Source organism: Capsicum annuum, chromosome 10 (genome assembly GCF_002878395.1).
Source record: "Capsicum annuum cultivar UCD-10X-F1 chromosome 10, UCD10Xv1.1, whole genome shotgun sequence".
Lineage (NCBI taxonomy): Eukaryota > Viridiplantae > Streptophyta > Magnoliopsida > Solanales > Solanaceae > Capsicum > Capsicum annuum.
This window is the reverse complement of record NC_061120.1, coordinates 217,048,608-217,073,730: the sequence shown is the minus strand read 5'-3', so window position 1 is coordinate 217,073,730 and position 25,123 is coordinate 217,048,608. Positions and strand designations below refer to the sequence as shown.

The following is a 25,123-nucleotide window of genomic DNA, read 5'->3' as shown; positions in this document are numbered from 1 at the left end:
CCATGGGGTTCACCCGACCCCCCTCGGTAAAAAAATTACGTTGTATATATATAAGATAGAAAATGTATATTTATGTACGTATATTAATGTTGAACCACATGAAATAAGACACTTTGATAGCCCAGTGGTGTTATTTGATCTTCTTGGGTGCTTTCTTCAGCCTACTGTGCGGGTTCGATCTCTGCTATAGAAATAAATAAAATAATAATAATTTAAAATTAAAAAAAAGTTAGGTGCTGTTACTATAGAAATATATAAAAAAATTATTACAACAATAATAATAACAACAACAACAACAATAATAATAATAATGATAATAATAATAATAATAATAATAATAATAATAATAATAATAATAATAGTAATAATAATAATAATAATAATAATAAAAACGACGATGTTTTAACACAAAAAGTAAAATTTTGACAGTACACAAATATGACATTTAACTATTCAAAACTGCATAAATATGACCTCTCTCCAAGTCAGCCCTTTTAACGATGTGGCACCGTGTGATTGAATTACCTTTCCACGTAGGCGCGAGTGTGACTCACGCATGGGGTTGTAAAATCGGAGGTCATATTTGTTCAGATTTTGAATAGTTAAAGGTTCTATTTGTGCACTATCAAAGTTATAATTTGATGTCAACTTTAGGGTCATTTTTATGTATTAACTCCTTTACTTTTCATCTTTATCTTTTAGATATTACTTCCCCCGTCTCATTTTACTCATCTCAATCTTACATTGCAAGTTGATTAAGAAAAATAATTAACAATATGACTAGTTTACGATAGTACCTCTAGTAAATGATGTTTACATTTTAATTTGGATAAAAAATAATTAATAGTAAGGGTAAAAAGGAATTTTTTTTTTTATCTTGATTAATAAAAAATGACAAGTAAAATGAAAAATCAAATTAAAAAATTTAGGACGAAGGGAATATCAAACTACTCTGAAATTTTCAGCTGAATTAAAATAAAGTCAAGCAAACATCTTGAAACTCATAACTTAAAAAGTGTGAATAAATAAAAAAAATTTAAATTTTTTTTCAATATATCTCTTAAAAATGAATAATTCATTTATTTTACGCATTAAAAAATAATTAAAAAATTCATTTATTTTTAAGTAATGGACAAGTTTAAGGATATTAATGCACTACTGTTGCTAATATCTATGAGCATCTATGGGATTTTTTACTATGAGCACGCCCATATGTTTATATTTCGGTCGGTATCAAGCTGCCTAATAGATGATCGACACGTGTAATAATCTTAATGCATCAACTGTAAAGATAACATGACAGTCATTTTCGAGTACTCTTAAATTTCATTACTATAAATATAACGTAAAATCCCCAATCTTCTTCGTCACTTCCAACTTCATCATCATTCTAAAGCCTTCTGGAAAATAAATAAATCAAAAATATGAATCAAGCCGAGTTGATCGAACTGCTTCCGGGTCTCCCCGAGGACATAGCCCTCGAGTGTTTGACCCGGTTGCACTATTCAACTCATCATATTGCATCTCGTGTTTGTCGGAGATGGAACCGAATATTACAGAGTAAGTCGTTTTATTACCATCGTAAACAAACGGGGTTTACACATAAAGCTGCTTGTTTAGTACAAGCACTTCCCGCCCCTTCTGAGCGTAAACAGATGGGGCAACCGAGATATGCTATCTCGGTTTTTGATTCGGTAACCCATACTTGGGATCGGGTCAACCCGATCCCAAAGTATGCAGATGGGTTACCGATGTTTTGTCAGATAGGAAGTACTGAGGGAAAACTTATTGTTATGGGTGGATGGAATCCAACAACATGGGATCCAATTAAGGACGTGTTTGTTTACGATTTCATGACATGTTTATGGAAAAAATGCAAGGATATGCCTGAACCTCGATCGTTTTTCGCGATGGGAGCGTGTGGAGGACGCGTATTCATCGCGGGTGGACACGATGAGAGCAAAAATGCGATGCGTACGGCGTGGGTTTTCGATATCGAGTTAAATGAGTGGACGGAATTGCCTGGTATGAGTGAGGAGAGAGATGAATGTGAAGGCGTAATAATCGGGTCGGATTTCTGTGTCGTAAGTGGCTACGACACGGAAACCCAAGGCCGATTTAAGAGCAGTGCTGAGCTCTACGAGCTCTCCACGGGACAGTGGAGACGGGTTGAGGATGCATGGGGTTCGAGTCAATGTCCTAGGGCATGTGTAGGGGTGGGTAAAAATGGAAATTTGAAATGTTGGGGAGAGTCCGACCCGAATGTTAAAGTCGGAGCATGCGGTGTGGATCTTGGTGATGGGACCTTGGTTACCGGGTCGGTTTATCAAGGGGCCCCACATGGGTTCTTCTTAGTAAATAACAACAAAAAGGATGGGCAAAATAGTAAATTGACAAAGATTGATGTTCCTGATGAATTTTCTGGATTTGTGCAATCTGGATGCTGTGTGGAGATCTGAAATTTTGGATTATATTATTGTAAGTATTTATGTAAAATTAGAAAAAAGAAAAAAATAGGGCCCCACTTGAGTCTTTAGAGCGGAATGGTTGGGATCCCTCTATCTTTATCTTGAGTATCCGAAATGAAAGGATTTTGCTGAAAGCTTCACCTCCAGAATCGGGCTCTACAATGCAAGTATAGTCGGGCGTCAATGTGGATATCAGACACCGGGTGAGAAAAGAAAGTACCGAGCTTTTAAACATAGTAATTTTTTTTTTTTTTACAAAGTAAAACTATGTTTGGAGTATCTAGTATGGTATTGTAAGTAAATATAGAAGCAATATTACTATATTAGTAACTATTAGTAGTACAAATTTTCTCTTTGTATGTTACTTTATGTACTCTTTTTCCACTTTAAAAATTGTCAATTTGAGTAATGGTAATTTTCTTTTGTTTAAGTGTATTATTAGCCATAATCTTTAAAATTAAATTAGAGAGAAAATTTGCGTATCTTCTATCCACTTTAGATTTGATTGGTTGTAAACTTGTAATTAAAGTACCCTTATTTTTTCTTTTGTTTCATAATATTATTGTCACAAAAGTGTAGTGGAATATCTTTTTTTGTACTTTTTTCTTATATGGCAAGTAGCTTTTGTTAGTGCCCTTTGTTAATTTAGTTGTTACTATTCTCTTCGTTTCGAAATAAGTGAATTGTTGGAGTATTTATTAGTATTTTAAAATAAGTGAATCATTAAATTTCTTTTCAAATTTGCTTTTATGATTTGATAATTAACTTTTTTGGGGGTAAAAATAAAAAGTTGTGTTAAATTTATGTCTTTAATGCTTTTTTTTTTAATATATGTGTTAAAATTTAACAATTCATTTATTATGAGACGGAGGAAGAATATTATTTTGGACAAACAAATTAGTCCCTTGTCATTTTAGTTGTTCTTTTTCTTCGTGTTGACAATGACAATTAATCAATTAGAGTGTCAATAGTTACATTCAAAATTGAAACAATTGGACTTTATTAAATTATCTGTTAATTCTTTTAAAACAAATTTGGAAGTTTAAATTGTATTGAATATTTAGAATAAATGTTTACTTTTATACAAGGATGTCGAACAATTTCATACGTATAATTTTTTAATTATTATTAGTATCGTTATTTTATCCTTCGATTTTGTTATCACTCTTATTTCTTTTACTTTTACTATCTTTTCTAGATTACTACTAATATTTTTTAAAAATATTAACATATTTGATGATTTTATTGCATTTTTTCTCTAAAATAATTATTTTTTAAGTCGATGATTTATCAAAAATAACCTCTTGTAACTCAAAAAAATGGAAGTAAATCTTACCTATTTCTCCGACTTCTTCAAACTCTACTTATAAAATTATAGTATTTGGACATATTATTATTATTGTAAATTATAAAGCATAATATTTTTACCATACTGTAAAGTTTTAATAAAGCCAAACACATTGTATTCTCTGAAGTCTATCCAGACCAAATAATAGTAATTTTTTTTTTTCATGTACACAGATATAAATGCTAAAAGCCCCGTACTTATAAATATGGCTATATCGGCCGAGCTAACTTAGAGTCAGGGATTTTTTTTTTTTTTTTAATAAAATATTGTATTATTTATATATATTTAAATTATTTATATATATATATAGATAATAAATATTAAATTTTCTTCGATAAATTTTTAAAATTATAATTTTTTATTATAAAAATTCTGATTTTTCCACTCACCCCCACACCATCCCCACAATTGCATGTTGGTAGCAATAAACAATTTGGACATTGCATTTTGCATACTATATAAAGAAAAGGTAGATAAGAACAATGAGTTGTAATTTTTTTTTATGATAGACATATGAGATGTATATCTATAAAAATGTCCCCTCAAAGAATCAAGATTTTTTTTTTGTTTTCTAATAATTTGGGGAAAGATAAAATGTCGGCCATTGAAGGACTTTCTTTACAAGTTGCATGTACATTTATTATTGGATTACTTGTAAATTGAGAAATTCTTCTGAAACAATCATTCCTATGTTCCCTCCAAACAAAACATATGCATTTAGATTTTCGATAATTAAAATTTATTATTTGATTAATTTAAATTTATAGTAATTGAATTTTGAAAAAATAATTACATTCGAGGTAAAGGTTCTTTGTATCATTGACTTGGTCGATATGATATGAGGGAATTTTAATCGTTTCACCATATGTTTTGATAGTTAAATTATAATTTATAAATGCGTAACTTTAAATCCGGTTGTTATACATATTATTAAGTTGAGGTCACTATAAAATTATAGTAGATTGTTTTTTTGTGGCCAACTTTTTTGTGAGTTTTAATTAAATAAATCGACAAATAGAAAAAGTTATTTTTTCCTAAGTTTAAAAGTAGATGTTAATTTGAATTTTCAGACGATAAGCGAATAATGTTCACCAGAAAACACACGAAATAAAGTATCCGTTTGACCATAAATATTTTTATAATATTTTAAAATTTATTTTTATTTTATTTTAAAATACTTGTTTGGCTATGAAAATTGAAAGCGTATTTCAAAATACATCTTCACAATTTTTATTTTTTGAAAATATAATAACCAAACTCAACTCCAACTCTATTTTCAGCTTTAAAAATAATAAATAAAGTAAATACGTTTTTTATTTTTATCACCAGACGATTCCAATAAAATAAATACTTTTTTATTTGGTCATGGCCAAACATGTCCAAAGTCAGAAACTGCAAAATGATACTTTTTCCCAAATTGTGGAGTTGTGTGTACTTTGCAAATATATAGGGTAAAAAGTTTAATGTTTGATATTGCAAATCTTTAAATGTGGTAAGTGGTGACTCATTTACAGCATACAATATGGCTGTTGTTATATATATACATACTAGATGTCGATGTCCCTATTAGCATGAGCTTAATATATATTATTTTTTAATTTTAATTTTAATTATTATAATTTATAATATATTTTTTTTGTGTTTCAATTTAACTGAAGTTGATATAATTTTGAGAATCAGTCAAATATTTTTTAAATTTCTTAAGTTGTTAATTATGTAATTAACAATGTCTTTTTACATTATTTTTTAATAATTATGAATATTCTCCCTGTCTCACTTTACGTGGCACATATAAAATTTTCAACAATCAATCAATTTTTTTCTACATGTATATAGATTTTTATATTAAGTTCTTAATTATTGTGATTTATAATATTTTTTATTTCATTTTCAAATAATATATGTTATTTTATGTCTTGCTCTATCCCATCTCAACTTATGCACACTAATAAAATTTCGATAGTTAATCAAATTTTTTATATTGACATATCATTTTATGTCTTTTTTACCCTTTTTATGAAATATTATTAATTTTTCAATGTATAGACGATCATAATAATTAATTAGGGGTAATACAGTAAAATCACGATGAAAACAATGAAACACACATGTCTTAAGTGACTTGTAATAACTAATTAGAAGCGACATGACAAAATTACTATAAAAAATATATGTATAATAATTAATTAATAGTGGTACAATAAAATTACGATTGAAACAGTCATAAATGTCTATTTTACTTTTCGTCTAAATAAAATTATTATTTTTTTAATATTTAGTTGACTTATAATATTTAATTATAGATACAATAATTAATTAGGAATGCTATAGTAAAATTACGATTGAAACAGTTGAAGCAGATATGTCATAAATGTCTATTTTAATTTTTTAATTAAATATTATTAAATTTTTAATACATAAATAATTTATAATAATTAATTAGAGGTGATATAGTAAAACTACGGTTGAAGCAGCTGAAACAGGCATATCGACCTCCTGCCTGCTTCAGCCACTCAACTCGTCTTATAATATAAGAGAATATATATATATATATATTGATGGATTCGTACTTATATAAAGTAGCTTGTCAATATTTTTATAGTAGTAATACTTTTAGATCATATCAAATTATTTGAAGAGATTCACAGCATTATGGCAGTGCATATACTTTATTTTTTTTTATTTTATCTGAAATTTAATTTTTTAAATGTTAAATCAATCGTTAAATTTATAGTTTGTGAAAAAAAAAAATTCGTCATTCCTAAATTTTGGAGGAAAAAAAACTTATTCTCGACACGAGTAGACTGTATGTATTATATGAAAAAAATTATAGTATTATTAAAGAATAACTAGCTATTATATATCATTTTTTATTTTCTCGATCAGTGGGTCTTTTATAAAATTATGGTGTATTTGAAAGTTTGTAATGAATATGTAATCATAATTATTTATTCACTAAAGGAATCTAGATATTTTCGATCTCTTGTTTATAAATAACGATTTGTTCATTTAATTAGATTGTATAAAAAGTTGAGAAAATTTTGTTACTTTCTACAAATTATGGTCTTTCCATGTTGAAGAGAAAACATACAGAAGCATATAGAATTAATTATGAACATTTACCATATAGAAGCATAAATTATGAATCTTTGCATTTGGAAACAACGAAACTAATTATGGAAACAAAGAAACTAATTAAGGGTGGAAAATAAAATCAAGAAGTTGATTTTCCTTTGATTTACATAGAGAAGAGGAAATTGTGTAAAATAGATTTACTCGAATTCAAACCTTAAATATATGCTACTATAGCTAGGTATATATAAAGAAGGATTTTAAATTCTGAATCTGCCGCTGATCGCTGGTGGCTTGACCTACCAAGTTTGTCCAACAAGGTAAGTCCAAGCACAATAAGCACAAACAAGTTTTTGAGAAATGTATACATAAACAGCAAATGATAAGCTCATTAAAGTCAAATCCTTCCAATCACCTTTTTGTTTAGGACTCAAATTATCCTTTAACCCCTTTCCAAATTTTTCCAAACCAAATATAAGTTGTGGAAATACACCCTTGTTGATTTGCTTCTCCGTTTTCGCGCTTTTGGGATCACTTGGTTTGCGATTTTGGCAAGAAATTATTAAGGTGGAAAATAACCGAGGACATTCTTGAATAACAGAAGCAGTTTTTCTGTTGTTGAATGAATGACTCAATGAGATTGAAGCCATTGTAGAAAGTTTTCAAATGAAGAAGCTTTGTGTCTTTGGATATTTTAGATGAATATTTCAATGGGGGTTTTGAGAGGATGAATTATTAAATTTGGATTTGATGACTAAAGTGGTTAGCCTCACAATTTGGGGAAAAAGGGATAAAGATAAAAGTGTCCAACTCAAAACAATAGAGTGGAAGAAAATATCTCTCAATAAAGAAAACATTTTGTGCCTTATATTTTGGAAATAGAAATGTATGGATAATGTTTTAGGTATTGGTAGAAAAGTCAAGGTTGGAAGTGTGATATTGCAAAGCATCATTATGAGTTTGGTGTGATGGTTCAGCACCTCACCCCTTAAGTAAGAGGTTGGGGGTTCGATTTTCACCTCTGGCGAATGGAGTAAATAAGAGGTTGGAGGTTCGATTCCCACCTCTAGCGAATGAAGCAAACTCTGTGGTCAGTTTCATACCGCTTAGTACGCTGACTGAAGGAATGGAGGATTAGTCTCACGGCTGCCGGCTGTGGGGATACCTTGAAAAATAAAAACAAAAAAAAAAACTCAATAAAGCTTAGAATTAATCACTCTATTAATATTAAAAAGTAGTTTAATAACAATAGTAACAACAATAAGATATACTATCTAGTATTGTCCCATAAAATAAGTGAGTTCTAGCGATGGTAAAATGTATTGTTTCCAGTAGACCTTAGGATCAAGAAAAATCAGTTCAAAGCAAACCAGAAAAAAGAAGTACGAGGAGTACAAGAAATAACACATAGTAATAGAAATTGAATTGAAGAACCAAAAACTATAGAAGCATATGCTACGACTACTAGTATGGACATATAGCGAGACAATGCACTACTACTACCAACTTACCTTCTACCCTACTTCATATCCTCCAAAACCTCATCAAGGTCATACCCTCGATAAGCCAAAACTACGTCATGTCTTGATTTGTATAATTTCACAAAAGAAGCAGTCCGGTGGATTAAAGCTCTCGCTATGTGCAGGGTTCGGGGAATGGCCCCACCATATGGGTGTATCGTACGCAACCTTATCTTACATTTCTGTCAAAGACTATTTTCAAGGCTTGAACTCGTAATATCCTAATTGCATGACAACAACTTTATCAATTACGCCAACGCTGTATAATTTAACATAGATAAATAATTTATCTAAAATCAAGAAGTACAAAATGATTGAACAGACATATATATATGTTGTGGCTTGACAACTATATGGTATATGATTATAGCATTGAGAAATATTTCACAAATGTTTCATTCCTCCTTGATTCTTTAGAATTTCTTACGAAGACCAGATTAAAAAAATAAAATTGAAAACCATATCTAACACTACTTTAATTAGGATATAATTAAATAAACTAAAAATCTAAGTGATTAATAAATTAAAAGGTTCCTCTAACTAATTTGCCTCTTATTCTGGAGAAAATGAACATGGGATCATATGCAAATGTTGCAAATAATATGATCAACTAATTATTTTATTATAGTTTTATTAGGAAGAAATAATGTTGATGTCCCCTTGTATGTTCTTTTTTGAATTATTGAATATAACTATCTTTATTTACTTAATGCACTTCTATTTCATCAAAAAAAAAAAAAAATATAACCCCAACATGTTTGGGGAATATTTGACCCCCTAAAAATAGTAGTTTATTATTTTAAAAAGATGTCAACGAACTATCCACCTGAAATATGTTGAACAAAGTACTAAACGGTAATTAATTATGATTTAATAAGAGATTAACTAATATACACTGACAGTATCAGGTATTTTAATATTTATAACACGTAACTTTTCAAATATAATCACTTAAAATATTCAAAATTTAAATATATTTTCTTTTTATTTGAAATTGAAGTATAATTTTTTTTGAAACACTACAAATGCAACAACATCAATAAAAACTTGCAAATCGATAGATCTGTAGTAGTTTCTAATTGAACTATATACAACATGATGTCCACTGTAATAGAGTGTACGCTGACTTTATTTTTTACGTTGTGTTTTTTAATTAAACTATATATTATTCAAAAAGAAAAATGAATAATCTAGAGAATAGGCGATCAATGTTATTTTTATTTTATTTTATTTTTGCACTAGTTATAATATTTTGCATAGGAAAATTCAAAAGTTGCTTTTCATTTTGACGTTATGAAAAAAGAAAAATATTAAGTACAAATGCATCCATTTTTCTTCTTAGAAGAAATATTTGGACTTTTGACTTTTGAACAAAATTGGGGATTGAATTATCAAAGCTAAGACTATTAGAATAATAATTTTGACGTCAAGAATAATTAGAAGTGATCATGTTATTTGAAGAAGATTAAGAACATATAACTTGTTATGGTTGACCTTTATTTATTTTAAAAATAAAATTATAATTCTAACTTGGAATTCAATCAAGATTTTGAAAATCTTAAAGGTTTATATAGACTTTAGTTCGATAAGACCTGAGTAAATTCAAATTGACCTGTCAGAATGAATGCAGATAGTAAATAGAGGTTTTATTCTAAAGCATAATTGAGCCTTTTCATAGTAACTTTTTTTCTATATATTCCATTTTAAACTTTTTATACTTCTAAAATGTTTGTAAATATATATGGAGCATTTTTGCCTGAATAAAAGGCTTCTAGAAGAATACATAAATATATATAGGACCACTTCCCTTTTGGCTCTTTAAGATAATAATAATAGGACTATAGGAGTACCAAATTTCACTTTATTCCCAAAAGCAACTATTCATTTATTCCATTGGATATTTTTTTGAACCTCGAAAATCCACCGTTGCTATTCTTCGGGTATGTAAAGCGTAAATCTTTTTCTGTACAATAACTTGTAAATCACATGTAAGGTATATAACGTTAGATAAGTCTAGTGCGACGAGTTCAACTGAAGGACGTCGATGCGGAAATCAATCTCTAACCTCCCTTAAGGATACCACCTGCGACACTAACTCAACCATCCTTATAAGTTCCATTTCGATATCATACAAGTCTGGTGCGCCAAACTCGACCAAGAAGATGTTGGCAAGGGAAATTAATCCTTGACCCTCCTTATGAATACCACTCGTTACACTAATTCAGTCCTTCTTACTGGTCCATTTGGGATATTATATAAGTTTGATGCGATAAACTCGACTAAGAATTGAAGATGTTGGCAAGGGAAATTGACCCTTGACCTTCGTCATGAGTACCGGTCGTTACACCAACTCAGTCATCCTTACCGATCCATTTGTGATATTATACACTTGCAACCTTCAAAAAAGTTTCCCTAATGATTAAAGGTAACTAGAGTTGTGATGCACATGGCCCTTCTTAATTGTGAATTTAATTGCGTGTAAAACAAAATAATTATTGTGTTTCTTTTATTGTTATTTAATTATATGCTATATATTCCATTAAAGTGTAATTATTAGTCAACAAAGTAAATAATAATTTTCCCTATATAATACATCTAAAAGTCACCCTAATAATGAACCTAATCGAATAAGTATAGATTAATCTACTCGTTACAAATATTAGAGCATAAAATCAAAATCAATTTAAATGAAACTCGTTACAAATATTATTTTCTTGTATCACAAGAGGATAATCAGTTTGTGGACAAAGAAAATTCATTTATATCATGAGGATTCTTGTGATTGCTACCGATCCGCTGTTTTTAACTTCAGCAAGTTTGTGACTGCCTCAACAGACTAATTTACGCTCAGTCAACATTCTGAACTTGTCTCGATACTGACAGTTTAGTGGATGGAATAGCAGACAGAGAAAGTAAAAGAAATAATTTCAAAAGAAAACACCACTTAGATAGCGCGCTGTTGATCACCTCAATGAACTTTTATGATATGTTTATGAATCATGTACAAGTATTTTGGCAACTTGATAATAATAAAAAATGTGAAATCAACACGTGCATAGTAGTGGTGATTATATTTAAATTTGTTCTAATTAAACTAAAACATAAAAACAAGAATAGGCCCTTAATGTTAGACTAAGTTAATTTTATTATACATAATGTATCAGGTAAGTTTATGTTTTTGAATGTTTAAAATATTTGTTTAATAATAAGATTCCACTATTGCGACGGCTATAGTTTAAAACATATTAATCACATTTTTATTTTATTTTAATCGTCGTACTTTACTGACGAAAATAGAAAAATAAGTTGCATAAGCGATATTTCAAGTTCATTGTCTCTCCGACATGCACCCAACGACCCCAACTCTGGCCCTCGACTATCTCTACCATATCCTGACGTATAATATTCTGCTAGATTACATAAAAATATTTTTAAAATAATATTTTTTTGCTTTAGTAATGAAACATAAGCCATATGTTAACACATATATATTATATAGTTTTCTTTTGACTAGTATTATATTACTGCTAATTATTGTTGTCGTGGCGGGCTGTGTTGTTAGTCACTTACTTTGTGAATAACAATAATTGAATTTTTGTGATTGTGTTGTGTAGAAAATGTCACTCAAAAGAATTTTAAAATGAAAGAATCTTAAGACTAATTGATAAACCAAATAAGTCATTATCCATTTCCTTAGAAAGTAGAAATCAAAAAGCATGACACACTCTAATTGACAATTGGATAAATCTTAAAGAAAAAAAATGATAGGGACAAGATTCTTTTTTTTAAAAAAGGAAAAGGATTATATAGGAAAATATTTACCCATTGACTTGGTTAATTATAGACTAATGAAAATGCAATTATGGATTAAATTTCTACTTGAAAATGACTAGTCTATTTTGAACGGCTCATATTTTTTTTATTTTTTATTTTTAAAATAGCATATTCCTTTGAATTTTTATGCTTGGAAGATCTGATTTTATAGTCTATTACTAATGTTAATTTAGCTATATTATATCTGCCTATAAGATTACACTAGATATGTTTTGTTATTTTTGATAATTTTCAATATAAGAAGGCACGTAATACAAAATAATATGTAAATAAAACGTATAAGATCTTCTATTAAATATTTTCTCATCTATTTAAATCATAAATTCGTATAAGAGATCATTTACGTACTATATTCTTACAGATAAGGAATCGTTGATATGGAGGATTTGTGAACCAATCCCTTAAAGCGAAATAGGCGCAAGGAAAGAGCAATAAACCGAACCAACCTACAAAAGTGAAAGCAAACCTATGTAACGGGTCATCGTAATATCAAATAAATCATTTACATCTATCTCTAGATTATAGTCATAGTGATCCTCCTATGCATCCAACTCCATCAAAATATACCCAACTGCTAACCACCAAATTTGAATTAGTCATCAGCTGTCAGTTTTTAAAATTTAATGTCTTACTATGTCCTTTGTATAATGTAATGGTCATTTATTCATTTTTGGTTCCGTGAAAAGCCTGGCACTTAATTTCATTACACTCATGCAACTCGTTATTTCAGTTAATAACACGCTAACAAAAGGGGTATTGTCTGCATACACTCTACCCTCTCAAGACCCCACTAGGTGGGAATACACTGGGTATGTTGTTGTTGTTGTTGCACCTCGATTAGTTTACCGAATAACTTTGTCCATCAAGGCTGCTGCGACAAATAAAAAGATATATTTACAACAATTAACTTAAGCTAATGCAGCCACAATTTACAGCAAGAGTTTCTCAGCAAGGCGTTGTACATAAACTCGAAAACTTTCCATACAAAACTGTGTATAGACGAAGACCATGGAAGAGGTACCCTGCAAATTTATTTCTGAATGGCATCACCCCTCCACCCCACTTCCCACCCCAAACACAACGAAGACACCCAAACATTGCAGAATACCCTTGCATGTAGACAATGTTCAATCTAGCTCCAAACATCTTCTAGCAGTCACAGATCACCGTGCTTCTGAAAATATGAACAGATACGCATTGGCACTGACGATAGTCTGGAGCAAGGACACTTGATTTGGCAGTCAATCAAGGACCAAGTTAAAAGACTTGATATTCAGTTCAGCGCATAATGAACACGTTCTAGCAGACGCACAACCTGATTAACAGTAATTGGAGTAGGAGATTGCTTTGAATTGAACGTGATTGTGTTTTGTGCGGCAAGAGGCAATGCTAATACAGCTTCTTGTTGCATGCTAGTAAGCTCCAAGAACTGAGCAAGCATATCACCATCCAGAGCTTTAGGTGCCTTAGCCTGTAATTTGCAAGTCAGGATCGGCTATATGAATCCTAATGGACCATGCTATTCCAAAAAAATATTAATATAAAATAGAAGTAATAAACAGAAAAACCACTAGAAGTTCTCAGATCTTCAACAAAAGTTACATCTCTTACCATGCTCCCACGACAGCGATATTCAGTATGGTCGTTTCCCAATATTGGAGCAGTCAGTGGATGGATGACAAGCCTAGCCTGTACTGCTTCTAAGAGATCATATTCCTCCCTATGATAAAGTAAATCTTTTCAAAGTTACTTCAACAATAATCTTTTGCAGAGAAAATAGATAAAGCCAACTGAAAATACTATATTTTGGCAAAGGAGCAGTCCGGTGCACTAAAGCTCTTGCTGCTATGCGTGGAGTCCAGGGAAGGGTATACTACAAGCGTTTATGGTACGCGGCCTTGCCCCACATTTCTGCAAGAGACTGTTTCCACGGCTTGAATTTGGCATCCACTTAAAAATGCTTCAACACTGGATCCATGTTACACTCCAGAAACTAAACTACTTATGACCACTTCCCTTCCTATTATCTAAACCCTGATTCCTCACCCATCTCTGCTGGACAGCAAGTAGTGGGGTAAGAAGAAAAGAGACAGCAGATACTGTACTTAGAGAAACTATTAACTCCTAAACTACTGCAAAGCAGGAATCCAACTCGGGATGCCCTATACTAGTCATTCAAAAGAATAGTTGAATTCAATCAGTTCAAATTTCACAAACAAGAGCCATGAGAAGTCCCAAAACTGGCATTCTAATACTACAGTAGAGCCAACATGCTAGGACATCTAAAAATGAATATATTTAGCTATTTAACATCTCAATGAGGAGAATTTGCTAATTTGAACTCAAGCAACCACCAAAGTGTGTTATTATCCGATAATTCATATTTTTAGTTAGCTGCTCACATACAAGACTAAAAGAAAAAAAATACATGAGAAATTATAGGTCAGAGAATGACCGAAGCACAACCGATGAAGATAGACACTTAAGTTTTTCAGGTGACATGAACAATAAATTTGACAGGATGTTGTAAGATACCTAGCAAGAGGGATGAAAATAATTATGCTCCCTAAAAGCGTACTAGCCATGATGCTATTTTGTGATATGTCACCGACATTGCTCGCAACTTGACAGGCCCTAAGTGCATCATCTGCTGGAAGTTTATAGGAAAATGACCCCTACAACAGAATATTGCTCAAATCGAATCAATTGAAGCTGTCGCCAAAATTAAGTCAAGGAAATGACAATATGACACTGCAGTATTTTTTCGCAAATCATCAAACTTCATATCCCATTCCATCAAACTGCTAACAATCTGTGGGAATAAGCAAAACTTAAAGCAGGTTTCAGACCGACTACATTAAGTCATTTACAATTTGTTAAGCCGATGTCACTAAATATTCTCTTTTTTAAAGCGAATGTGTTTTGAGTGTTGATTTAATTTTAACTTAACATTACATATGTAAACAATTAAATCCATATTAAATTAATTGAATAAGAAGAGGTATAAGAATAATCTGAATTAAAGTTGAATACTCTTATGTTAAATATATAATACAAAATACAAATTTTAAGTTAAGAGGTAAACAAATAATGACATCAGACAATTTGCTATAGATGGACAGAGAAAATTTTTTTTCCTCTCCATCTCCCTCGAGCATCAAGTTCAGAACCTAGGAAATTGTTCATGTTTGTCTACGCACAACCTCATCTGCGTCACCACTGAGCACCATATTTGTTCTTTCATAGCTTGGGGCATCATCTAAGAGAATACAGAAATGTTTAAATACAGGATTCTGTAACTGGTTAGTGATTCATGACCTTGCAATGCAGCAAAAGGTGATTTTTGTCTTTTCAGATTCCTTGACATATAAAATATAACATCGAATTTTCTAGTCTATCACAAATTCTGTGTGTTCAAGACTGTTGGATTGGTCATCTTCTCCATATTCTCGATATCCATTCTATCTACTTTCTGGACCATAAATTTCGTAAATGTCTATCTTGGCATCCAACCATTATCTCCTACAGGAAAGTACTACAGCATTCCGATGACAAGTATTATATATGATTTGCTTAAATCATTTATACGACTTCATAAGGGCAAACAAGAAGAAGACTCATCAGAAGGTGCATTATAGGGCTTAAATATTATCATCTTTGACACGCATGGTCTAAACCCATCATTCAAAACCGAAAAGCTCCAACCAAGTGCTTACCTTTCGAATTCTTATAGCTATCTCACCCATGTAGAATGAACAAGTTAGAGCTAGATTGCATTCTGGACTGGAATTATCTACAAAACAAAACCATATTTTTGTTTAAAGAAACAGGGAGAAAAAGAAGAAATACGAACAAGCAAAGCATTTAAATAAAAAATAGTTAGTAGATGAAGAAAAGCACGAGAAACAAGGCGATAAGGATGTGCATCCGAATCTCAGCTAATAAAAACAACATCAGAAGTAGCATAAACCATACAGAGATCCTGATCTTTCTTTTCCTATGCAGTTGCATTCTAGAAATGGGATTTATATAGTTAGTGTAAGTTGAATTTACCTTCAGAGTGATTCGAACATGATAAAATGGCTAAACTCCCTTTTCGATCTGAAACAGCAGCTATGTCTCCATCCATAAGAGTGCAATCAGCAACTAACCTCTGGACAGGGTCACAGTAAACTTGATCTAGTTTTCTTGCATCCTGGTCACAAGACAGAAGAAGATAGCTTGTAAGGCAACAAGTTTCTAATCTACGAATGCAAAATAATAATATCTATGAAAAGTATTTTCACGTGCCCTGCAAATGAAAACCTAGAAAGGGAATTCCAAATTTCCATCCACCTAACAAACAACCCAAGAAAATGGAGGTTTTTAAAGTAAATCAACTCTAACTACTCACCTCTTGATACGAGTAGAAGAGGACACCATCACGACAATCACCAACAGCAATTCTAGTGAAGTGAGCAGTAAGTGTCATGATCATGAACCGTGTTCTCCCTACTGCTAGGCGTCTGACTCTTTGGGAATTATCATTTGGAAAACCACAAACATAAAACTGCAGGGATTATGAAAAAGGAAGCAACATATTTTTAGTAAGAGGTAACACTAGATTTGCAAGAAAGTCTACAGGTGAGATTTATTTCAACTTACACAATTAGCCGCAGAGGCCAAGAAATAACGATCAAGATATGGGCAGACTGCAAGCACCATTCCAGGCCAAGTGGTTGAACAACCTAATCTTAAGTGCCATGCTTCACTTTCCTCAAGCTTAACCCCGTCACAGCTGTTATCGTCAGGACTACTACAGAGACTACTGCCAGACAGCTGTTCAGCGGCATATCCACCAATCTCACGGAAAGGTGAAGTCCGTTGAGAAGATGATCCTGCCCTCGAAGAAAATGCAATTGATCCACTATCTGAGTTTTGCATTTGCTCGAGGCAAAGAACTATTAGACGGCCCTTTGTACTGTCAAAAGTTATTTTTATTAAAACAAAAAATAAACATGCAATTCATGTATACACTTCAGACAAACAAAGATTTACCAAGAAAAGAGCTAGTATTGGCCACTGGGGAAGAAAATAAAATCAATGACAATAAACAGTTTGTAGATTTATGGAGGTAAAATGCAATAATCTTTTAGCGGACGGCACTAACCTTTCAGCTTCACCACTAGGCATTATAGCTGGACCAGAAGAGAGACCAGTTCCAACAACAAGAACTTGTTCGTTTCCGGTTTTTACCAACTCCATGCATTTTCCTATCTCCCCAGGCTCAAACTTAAAGGATGATAACACCGACCCACTGAGAGGATCTATGCAGCAGACATCAGATGAACATAAATCATCGCTGAGATCAGTCCTTAATACAAGCAACAACCTGCTTTCACTATGATATAGAACCTTTCGAGGAGTGCCGCCAAAATGAAATTTCTGGACATTAAGCCGTTTACTAGGCACCATTTCCACCTGAAAAAACAAAAGATGGCCATTTTGTCTGACTATTAAAGGTGTACAAAGGCCAGATAAATATATACGACTAAAAACACTCAACCTCCTTTTCTTAGTTTTCCTTCTCTAATTATATACTTTTTTTTTTCCTTTTTGAAGGGGGAGGATACGGAAGTCATGCAAACAGGATCACTGGCGACATGAATAAAGTGTGATATTGAGCATCTGACATGAGGGCAACAAGAAGAAATCCACCCATCATATGGCTTGTATTTGCCTATCCAACATATAATATGTAAATTACAAGTGCAACTAGGGAGGTCAGATATCAATGATGAGGCGTTGAGCTTTGTTATCAATAGAAATGTGGACTTCTCTTCTTACCAAATGAAGACTGTTTTCAGCAACAAAGATAATTCCCTTGGGACATTCAGTTGAACAGACTGGGGTAACATGCGTGGAAGGTGGAAAAGATATTGAAGTATATGAGAGGCTATGCCTTGCACTTTGCAGTAGCCAGGGCCTATCGCTTAGAGCGATCACATCCGCATCAAGAGAATCATTTAGTGGAATCAAAAAAACAGGAGTGATGCCAATCCGACGAACTGCAACTAACTGCAGATAAACAGGAAAATCCTTCGTTTTGTCCAATAAACTGGACACTTGCATAGGTTGAGTTCTAAAATTCTGAGATGCAAAGATTGAGGAACTAGTGCAATTGGCCATACAAGAATTGTCAAAAGTTTGAAGGCCAGGCGAGACCAGTGAGGAAACTGTCGAGATAGAAGGCCACTCAAATCTGAGTAGCATACCATTCCTCAATCCTGAAAGAACATAAAGCCGATCGACGAGTACAAGTCTTACGTCTTGAGGGATGCATCCACTTACAGTTGTTCCAAGAGTGTTTGTTAAGGTTATAGACCCAACAGCAAGAACACTCATACCCTTATCAGAAGTAAATGATAGAACTTCTACAGAAGGCTTATGTGTACCAATCACGAAGGTGTTACGAATGTCCAATCCGTTCGGAAGAGAATCCAGAGGAACTCCATTTGTATTATTAGTTCTAGAGATAAAAGATGTTTGCTCAAGGCGTCTTTGGGGGATAGAGATGCAGGAGAGTTCATCTTGCAACTTCACATGTTGCATCTGGTATATTTCATAATGATGGGCTGATATGGTCCTGATGCCAAGAATGAATAAGAAACATGGACTGGAAGTTGCAACAACTATCAAATTAGGCCCTACAGCTCCCAGGCTTATTGTCATATTATCAGGGGACCACGAGGTGAAAGTTGGTGACGACGAATCAATACCATCTGGATGTGCAGCAGTAATAGGTGCACAGAGTCTCACAGCAGTCTGGTGGATTTGCACCACCAGACCATCGCCCACGAGACCACATGCCAACGTGCAAACATCAGGTTGGAAACCCATGAAGTCGGTTACATCAGAAAAGCTCACACCAACAGATAGCACCCTGGTCTCTTCAACAAAAGACAGTACTAGGAAAGAATGATAAGAATCAGCAAGTTTCATTTTAATTGTCCAAGTTCCAGAAATACCGTGATAAATCGGAGCAGTTTTCAACAATTTCTCTACGCTGATGCCACTACGTATAACTCGTAGAGATCCTTCAGGTGCCATCCCACAGCATGCAAACATTTGATCATGTTTCTCATCATGGTAATCCACAACCGACATATCCAATATTGGTGCGATATTTTGGATTGGACTTCTATAAACAAGTCTTCCCTCTTCAATTTTTAACACCATCCCATCACCCATCTCAACAATAACTGCCAAAAGTCCACCTCTCACCCACAAAAGAGCCTTGGCTGGTAGAGTCTTGTAAAGACAGTCAGACAGAGATACTTTCAGGCCATCGGAATCAAATAAAAATTCAATCAAGAAAAGCTCTCCAGAGTCTGCACAAAATATCATTCTAGGATTGTTCTCATTTCCAGGATTCCAACTCCATGAGCACACGAAATTCGAACCAGGCTTTACATTGCTATCGTCATCAATGTTCATCGGGTCATTTTTATTCGAATCACTGAGCTCAAGCAATGATGCAGCAACACTATAATCTTCGTCTACAATATCGGGAATTCTAATAGTCTCTTCTACAAAATTCTGCTCCTCAACTGAAGGAGGTGTAAAATTTAAACTTATTCGATAAAGAAAACAAGGGTTATGAGGATCTCTGAAGTCCATCACAATAGCATCCCCAGCACGAAATACTAACAAAATTCCATAAGAATGAGGAACTTCCACGATATGATGTGCTAGTGGTCCAGGTTCAGAATACTGATATATTACATGGAGCGAATGCTCCTTTGTATTCCACTCTATCAACATGAGCTCGCTCCTATATGATCTCCTCCTGCAGGGCCAATTTGAAACATCATATCGAAACTAGAAAACCAGAAGTTATAAGATGACGATTTGTTATATGCAACCATAAAAGAAGAAAACCCACTTTGCATCACAAAGCCATTTTAACCATTGTGAATCTGACAATTACTTATGCTTGCAAACTTCATCCATCATTCATACCTATTGAGAAGAATGGCCAAAACAGGATTGTAATCCTTATTTGGTTGACAAACAATGTTTGATATAAAGCACATGCTCCATATGGTACCACAGATACTGGTGAAACCACTGGCAGTCTCGATCTTCCCTTGCTTGTCAGCAGGACAAAAGATTCTCTAGTATCAGTATTTAAAGAGCATCAGCAGAATAAAACATAGCTATTCAAGCGATTAAGTTGCATAATATCTAGAAGGAATCGTATGCACAATATTAACCTTATCAATTATGTCACTGCCAGCTGAAGCAGAGCGGGAGAAAAGCGCCAAACTGTCTTCATATGCACTAGCAGCAATGAAACAACCACTGCAAAGCGCACAGAGAGAAATTACCAACATGGACATATATAATCTCTGCAGTAAAGGTGACTGATTTCAATTGTTGCCGACCACCTAATTGGTTTCATTGGTCGATCAACAATACAACTTACTTGGAATCAACGGCTAACATCCGTCCAATTTGATCCATAGGATTTCCAGAAGATGAAAGTTGAATATGTGTTACAGCAAAAAACCTATGTGAACAGTGCACAAAGGTAAGCCGTGAATGAAAAAAATGAGTGTCTTGGTTGAATTAAGAATAAGAAAAATAACTGCTCCTTTTATCTGTGACAAAAATAATAGAAAAAAGATACAGTTGAAAAATAATTTAACCTGTGCATTTCATTGCAAAATCTGAGAACTGACAGCTTCCCTGAATCCGAAATAACAACCAAGAGATCCTTTCCCAGAAGCTAGTTAAAAGAAAAGGTGAAAGGAAAATACTATAAGTATAAAATCTTAGAAATAAAGAATTAGCCAAAATACACAATCTAAGACACCTGTGGGCTTCCAACACGAAACTTCTCATTCCAGGGCAGGACAGCTATATCTTTTATTATGCCAAATACAGGCTGCTCACAAATAGATTGCACAACTCCATCTTCATCTATAATCACCAACTCTATAGATGTTTCCTGCATCAAAATACGTTTTCACATCACTACAGTGAAGCTCGTTGATTAAAACTGTAACCAAGTAGCTAACATTCAACCGCGTGTTCAAGCCCACATGCTAGGAATCCAATCAGATAAACAATTAAGCATGCTATTAGCATTGGATACTATAATTCATCCACCTAGAAATCAAGAGAGCATAGGTTGCTACTATAAAAACATATCTTAATAAAATAAAAACAGTGAATAATAGATAAAGCCTAGTTGTGCCTTTTAGGCTGAAAATAGACACTTAAGAAGAGAGTAATAATAGAAAAGGTGCCTCCTGCAGTTAGGCAGAAAAAAACAGCTGCATGTAGGATTGACTCGTCGTGAATAAAGCAAGCCATTCCCAGCATCTGCGACAAGCTATTGGTACTATTTTTCTTTATTCAGTAATTATCAGCATTGGGTCTATCGGAAACAGCCTTTCTATTTCTTTAGAGGTAGAGGTATGGACTGCGTACATCTTACCCTCCCCAGACCTCACTATGTGGGAATACACTGGGTTTGTTGTTGCTGTTGTTGAGTAATTATCAGCATTAAAATTTGATTAGTCCACCCAACCCTTTAATATAAGAAGTTTAGCCTTCAAGTAAAAGAATATAGAGATTGGTACATCTGTAATGAAGTTGATCTGGAGATATTGGGTTTTCTGGACTAGTAACAAACAGTTCTAGCAAGAAGAACTCATAGCATATGCATTTGTACAGCATCTTGAGTAAAAAAAGTGCTATAGCTAGCACAGGCATATGTTAAACAACTTATGGAGTATGTTTAGAGCCGCAGCTTTAGAACATCTTTCTAGAGAAGGTTTAACACCGCAGCTTTAGAACATCATTCTAGAGAATGTGGTATAGTAGAAGCAATTGCAGCACTCAATCTCTGGGTACATCCCACCTCCCCATAGCACACGTGGGATTGCAATGGGTATGTTGTTGTTGTTGTAATAATCAGAGATACTTTGATAAGATTAGTATGACAACATTTTAACTGCTAAATTTATTTGAAGAGATGAAGAAGCTGATCTCCACCACAAGCTGAGAACATGAATAAATTTAGAAATATGGCCTAGGATTCGTGTTGTAAGTGACATTGTTCTCTTGTAATCTCTGGATGAAACTTCCATTTCAAACATACGGACTATGTTTATGTCCGGGTGTGGGTAGTTAGTACAACCTCAAGATAGGCATGAAAAAAAGAAGGTAGAAGCACCCAATAGGGGATTCGATGTAGTCACAGATAGTAACTAGAACATAGGCAGTAATACAAGAGTACTACAAAAAATTTATATAACAATCAAAGTACAACAAACAGCATATAGTAACTAAAACAACATATAGTAATAAATCAGTACTACAACAAAATAATACTATAAGCAAAGTACAAGAAACAACATATACTAGTCAAAGAATCATCACTAATAGCTTGCCTGAAAAAGAAACATGAGGCGAACATTATGTTCTTTTACACCAGTTTTGCTCTGTCTTTCAATCTATTCTAACCTTGGTAAGATGTTGCTAGTGCCTAGTGGGAGGTGGCACGTATCCCTTGGAATTAGTCTAAGTGCCCGAAAACTGGCCCAGACACCACAGTCATCAAATAAGATAGTACTAAGATAGTACTAGAGTAAGTGGGATCATAGCAAGTCAAAGAATCCACATCATTATTAGCTTGAACTTAAAAAAAACAAGTCGAACATATGTTTCTTTTACATTAAAATTGCTCTATCCTCCTATCTATTCTAGCCTTGGCCTACAAAGCAACCTAATAGCTAGTACCGATGGAAGATGGCAAGTATTTCGTAGAATTAGTCGAGGTGCACAAAAACGTACCTGGACACGAGTCTTTTCTTTTCACAAAAAAAAAAAAGGAACACTCTATCCAGGCCAATTTCAATCCAATAATTTCAAATCACAATAGTCCAACATATGTTCTTTTACATCAACTTTGCTCTATCCTCTTATCTGCTCTAGCCTTGGTGGACAAAATTACCTCGTAACTATTGCTAGTAGGATGTGTCAGGTATCCCATGGAATTAATCTAGGTGCACGAAAGTTGGCACGAACACCACAGTTATCAAATAAGATAATACATGAGTAAGTAGGATCATAGCTAGTCAAAGAATCATCATCATTATTAGCTTGCTTGAAAAAAAAGAAACTTGAGTCAAAACATATGTTCTTTTACGTTCAAAATTTTGCTCTCTCCTTCCATCTATTCTTACCATGGTAGACAGAATTACCAAGTAGCTGCTACTACTGTGATGTCCCATGGAATTAGTCTAGGTGCACGAATACTGGCCCCAACACCACATTCATTTAAGAAAACAACTCTATCTAGGCCAATTTCATTCCAATAGCTTCAAATCACAATAGTCCAACATATATTCTTTCACATCAATTTTGCTCTGTCCTATCTATTCTAGCCTCGGTGGCCAAAGTTACCTAGTATCTACCTATTAGTTGTTGTTGGTGTGAGGTGGTAAGTATCTCGTGGAATTAGTCTAGGTGCACAAAAACTAGTCCATACACCACATTCATTTTAAAAAAAAAATCGGTCCCGGACAATTTCATTCCAATAATTTCAAATCATAATAGTCAAAAATATGTTCTTTTACATCAATTTTGGTCTGCCCTATCTATTCTATCCTTGGTGAACATAGTTACCTAATAGTTGCTACTAGCGTGAGGTAGCACGTATCCCGTGTAATTAGTATGCACAAAAACTGACCCAGATACCACAGTCATTACTCTATCCGAGCCAATTTCAAATCATACCAGTTCAACATATGTTCTTTTACATCAATTTTTCTCTATCCTCGTATCTATTATAGGCTTGATGAACAGAGTTATCTGATAACTAGCTGTCCCTAGTGCTAGTGCTACCAATTTCAATCCAAAAACATAATAATCGAAAGAAAAAATACACACACACATTGAAATTCAGAACTAATCTGCAAATGAAGTTAATAGCAAACGTTTATTTACCTTGCCAAAAACGACGTCGTATGAAGTACTGGAGCGAATACGTCCATAAACAACTTGTAGAACAACGCTACCTCTAAGAACAGTTTTAGCCAAATAACAACCCCCATTACAACCACCTGATCCGGACTTACTACTACCGGCACCCGATGATGACGATGATTCCTCCTCCGAAACTGCCATTAATAACCACTATTTTATTCAATTTCCTCAAAACTGACGGATTAATCAGCTAATTTTGAGTGAAAATTACTAGGGTTTATTATTGCATTGAGTTTGAAGATTTTAGGGGAAAAAAAGAAGAAGATTGCGTTGCTATTTTAGTGAACTGCTAGTAGCATTATTACTTTTAACAGTTAATTCATTCTACATTCCATGTGGCATTTTGACGGAGGGACCAAATGTGGAGAGACATTTTTACACTTTTATTAATAATTCTCCATAAATCTTTGTGGTTCGGTTCGTTGTTATTGCGTATTACGAAAGCTTCAGTATATCATACTACTCTCTTTTATTAGTTTTCGATAGCTTATTTGAGGGAAGTACTCTGATTAATCCAAATTCACACAAGTAGGGCCCAGTCGAGGAAAAGCAGTCCGATTAATTCAAATTTGTGGCACGTTAAAGGAGCCAAGGTCTATCGAAAATAGCTTCTCTATTTCACATTTAAAGTAGTGGTATGGACTGCGTACACATACCCTCCTCAGACCCCACTTGGTGGGAATATATTGAGTATGTTGTATGTAGTTGTTGTTGTGGTATGCTTTGAAGTCTGACTAATTTTGAATTTGCATTGTGTAGGACCGATTTCTGAAGAAGCGTTGTAACTAAATCTAAATTCATGGGATGTAGGGTCTATTTAAGGAGAAGTGCTTCGATTAGTT

General features: G+C 33.3%; 2 protein-coding genes across 4 annotated transcripts; one reads left to right on the top strand and one right to left on the bottom strand.

Annotated features, from left to right (window-relative positions):
- The first annotated feature begins 1,336 nt into the window (after positions 1-1,336).
- LOC107854862 (F-box/kelch-repeat protein At1g15670) lies at positions 1,337-2,898 on the top strand. Its single transcript, XM_016699854.2, has one exon. The coding sequence runs from the start codon at positions 1,425-1,427 to the stop codon at positions 2,457-2,459; it is 1,035 nt and encodes a 344-aa protein (XP_016555340.1). The 5' UTR covers positions 1,337-1,424; the 3' UTR covers positions 2,460-2,898.
- A 10,216-nt stretch (positions 2,899-13,114) lies between these two features.
- On the bottom strand, positions 13,115-24,700 carry LOC107854861 (pre-mRNA-splicing factor prp12). Of its 3 annotated transcripts, none has more exons than XM_047397396.1 (15): positions 24,243-24,700; positions 21,100-21,234; positions 20,933-21,012; positions 20,710-20,793; positions 20,498-20,585; positions 20,244-20,398; positions 18,069-20,070; positions 17,392-17,702; positions 16,887-17,202; positions 16,636-16,791; positions 16,296-16,437; positions 15,959-16,035; positions 14,778-14,917; positions 13,854-13,962; positions 13,115-13,713 (listed from the first exon to the last, which is right to left on the bottom strand). In XM_047397396.1, exons 1-15 carry the CDS (start codon positions 24,420-24,422, stop codon positions 13,516-13,518), a joined length of 4,173 nt encoding a protein of 1,390 aa, XP_047253352.1. In that variant the 5' UTR covers positions 24,423-24,700; the 3' UTR covers positions 13,115-13,515. The 3 variants fall into 3 exon arrangements, with proteins under 3 accessions (XP_047253352.1, XP_047253353.1, XP_047253354.1); XM_047397397.1 differs by having other exon boundaries at positions 13,115-13,748; positions 24,243-24,641; XM_047397398.1 differs by lacking the exons at positions 20,498-20,585; positions 20,710-20,793; positions 20,933-21,012; positions 21,100-21,234; positions 24,243-24,700 and having other exon boundaries at positions 20,167-20,298.
- Between the last annotated feature and the right edge of the window lie 423 nt (positions 24,701-25,123).

What these genes read in the sequence shown, in the direction of transcription:
- LOC107854862 (XM_016699854.2), top strand. Translation starts at nt 1,425, where the DNA reads ATGAATCAAGCCGAGTTGATCGAACTGCTTCCGGGTCTCCCCGAGGAC.
- LOC107854861 (XM_047397396.1), bottom strand. Translation starts at nt 24,422, where the DNA reads ATGGCAGTTTCGGAGGAGGAATCATCGTCATCATCGGGTGCCGGTAGT. An exon ending in TGGCCTCTGCGGCTAATTGT is followed by an intron (nt 16,792 to 16,886) that starts GTAAGTTGAAAT and finishes TAATCCCTGCAG; the next exon opens with TTTTATGTTTGTGGTTTTCC. An exon ending in ATTTTCATCCCTCTTGCTAG is followed by an intron (nt 13,963 to 14,777) that starts GTATCTTACAAC and finishes ACTTTATCATAG; the next exon opens with GGAGGAATATGATCTCTTAG.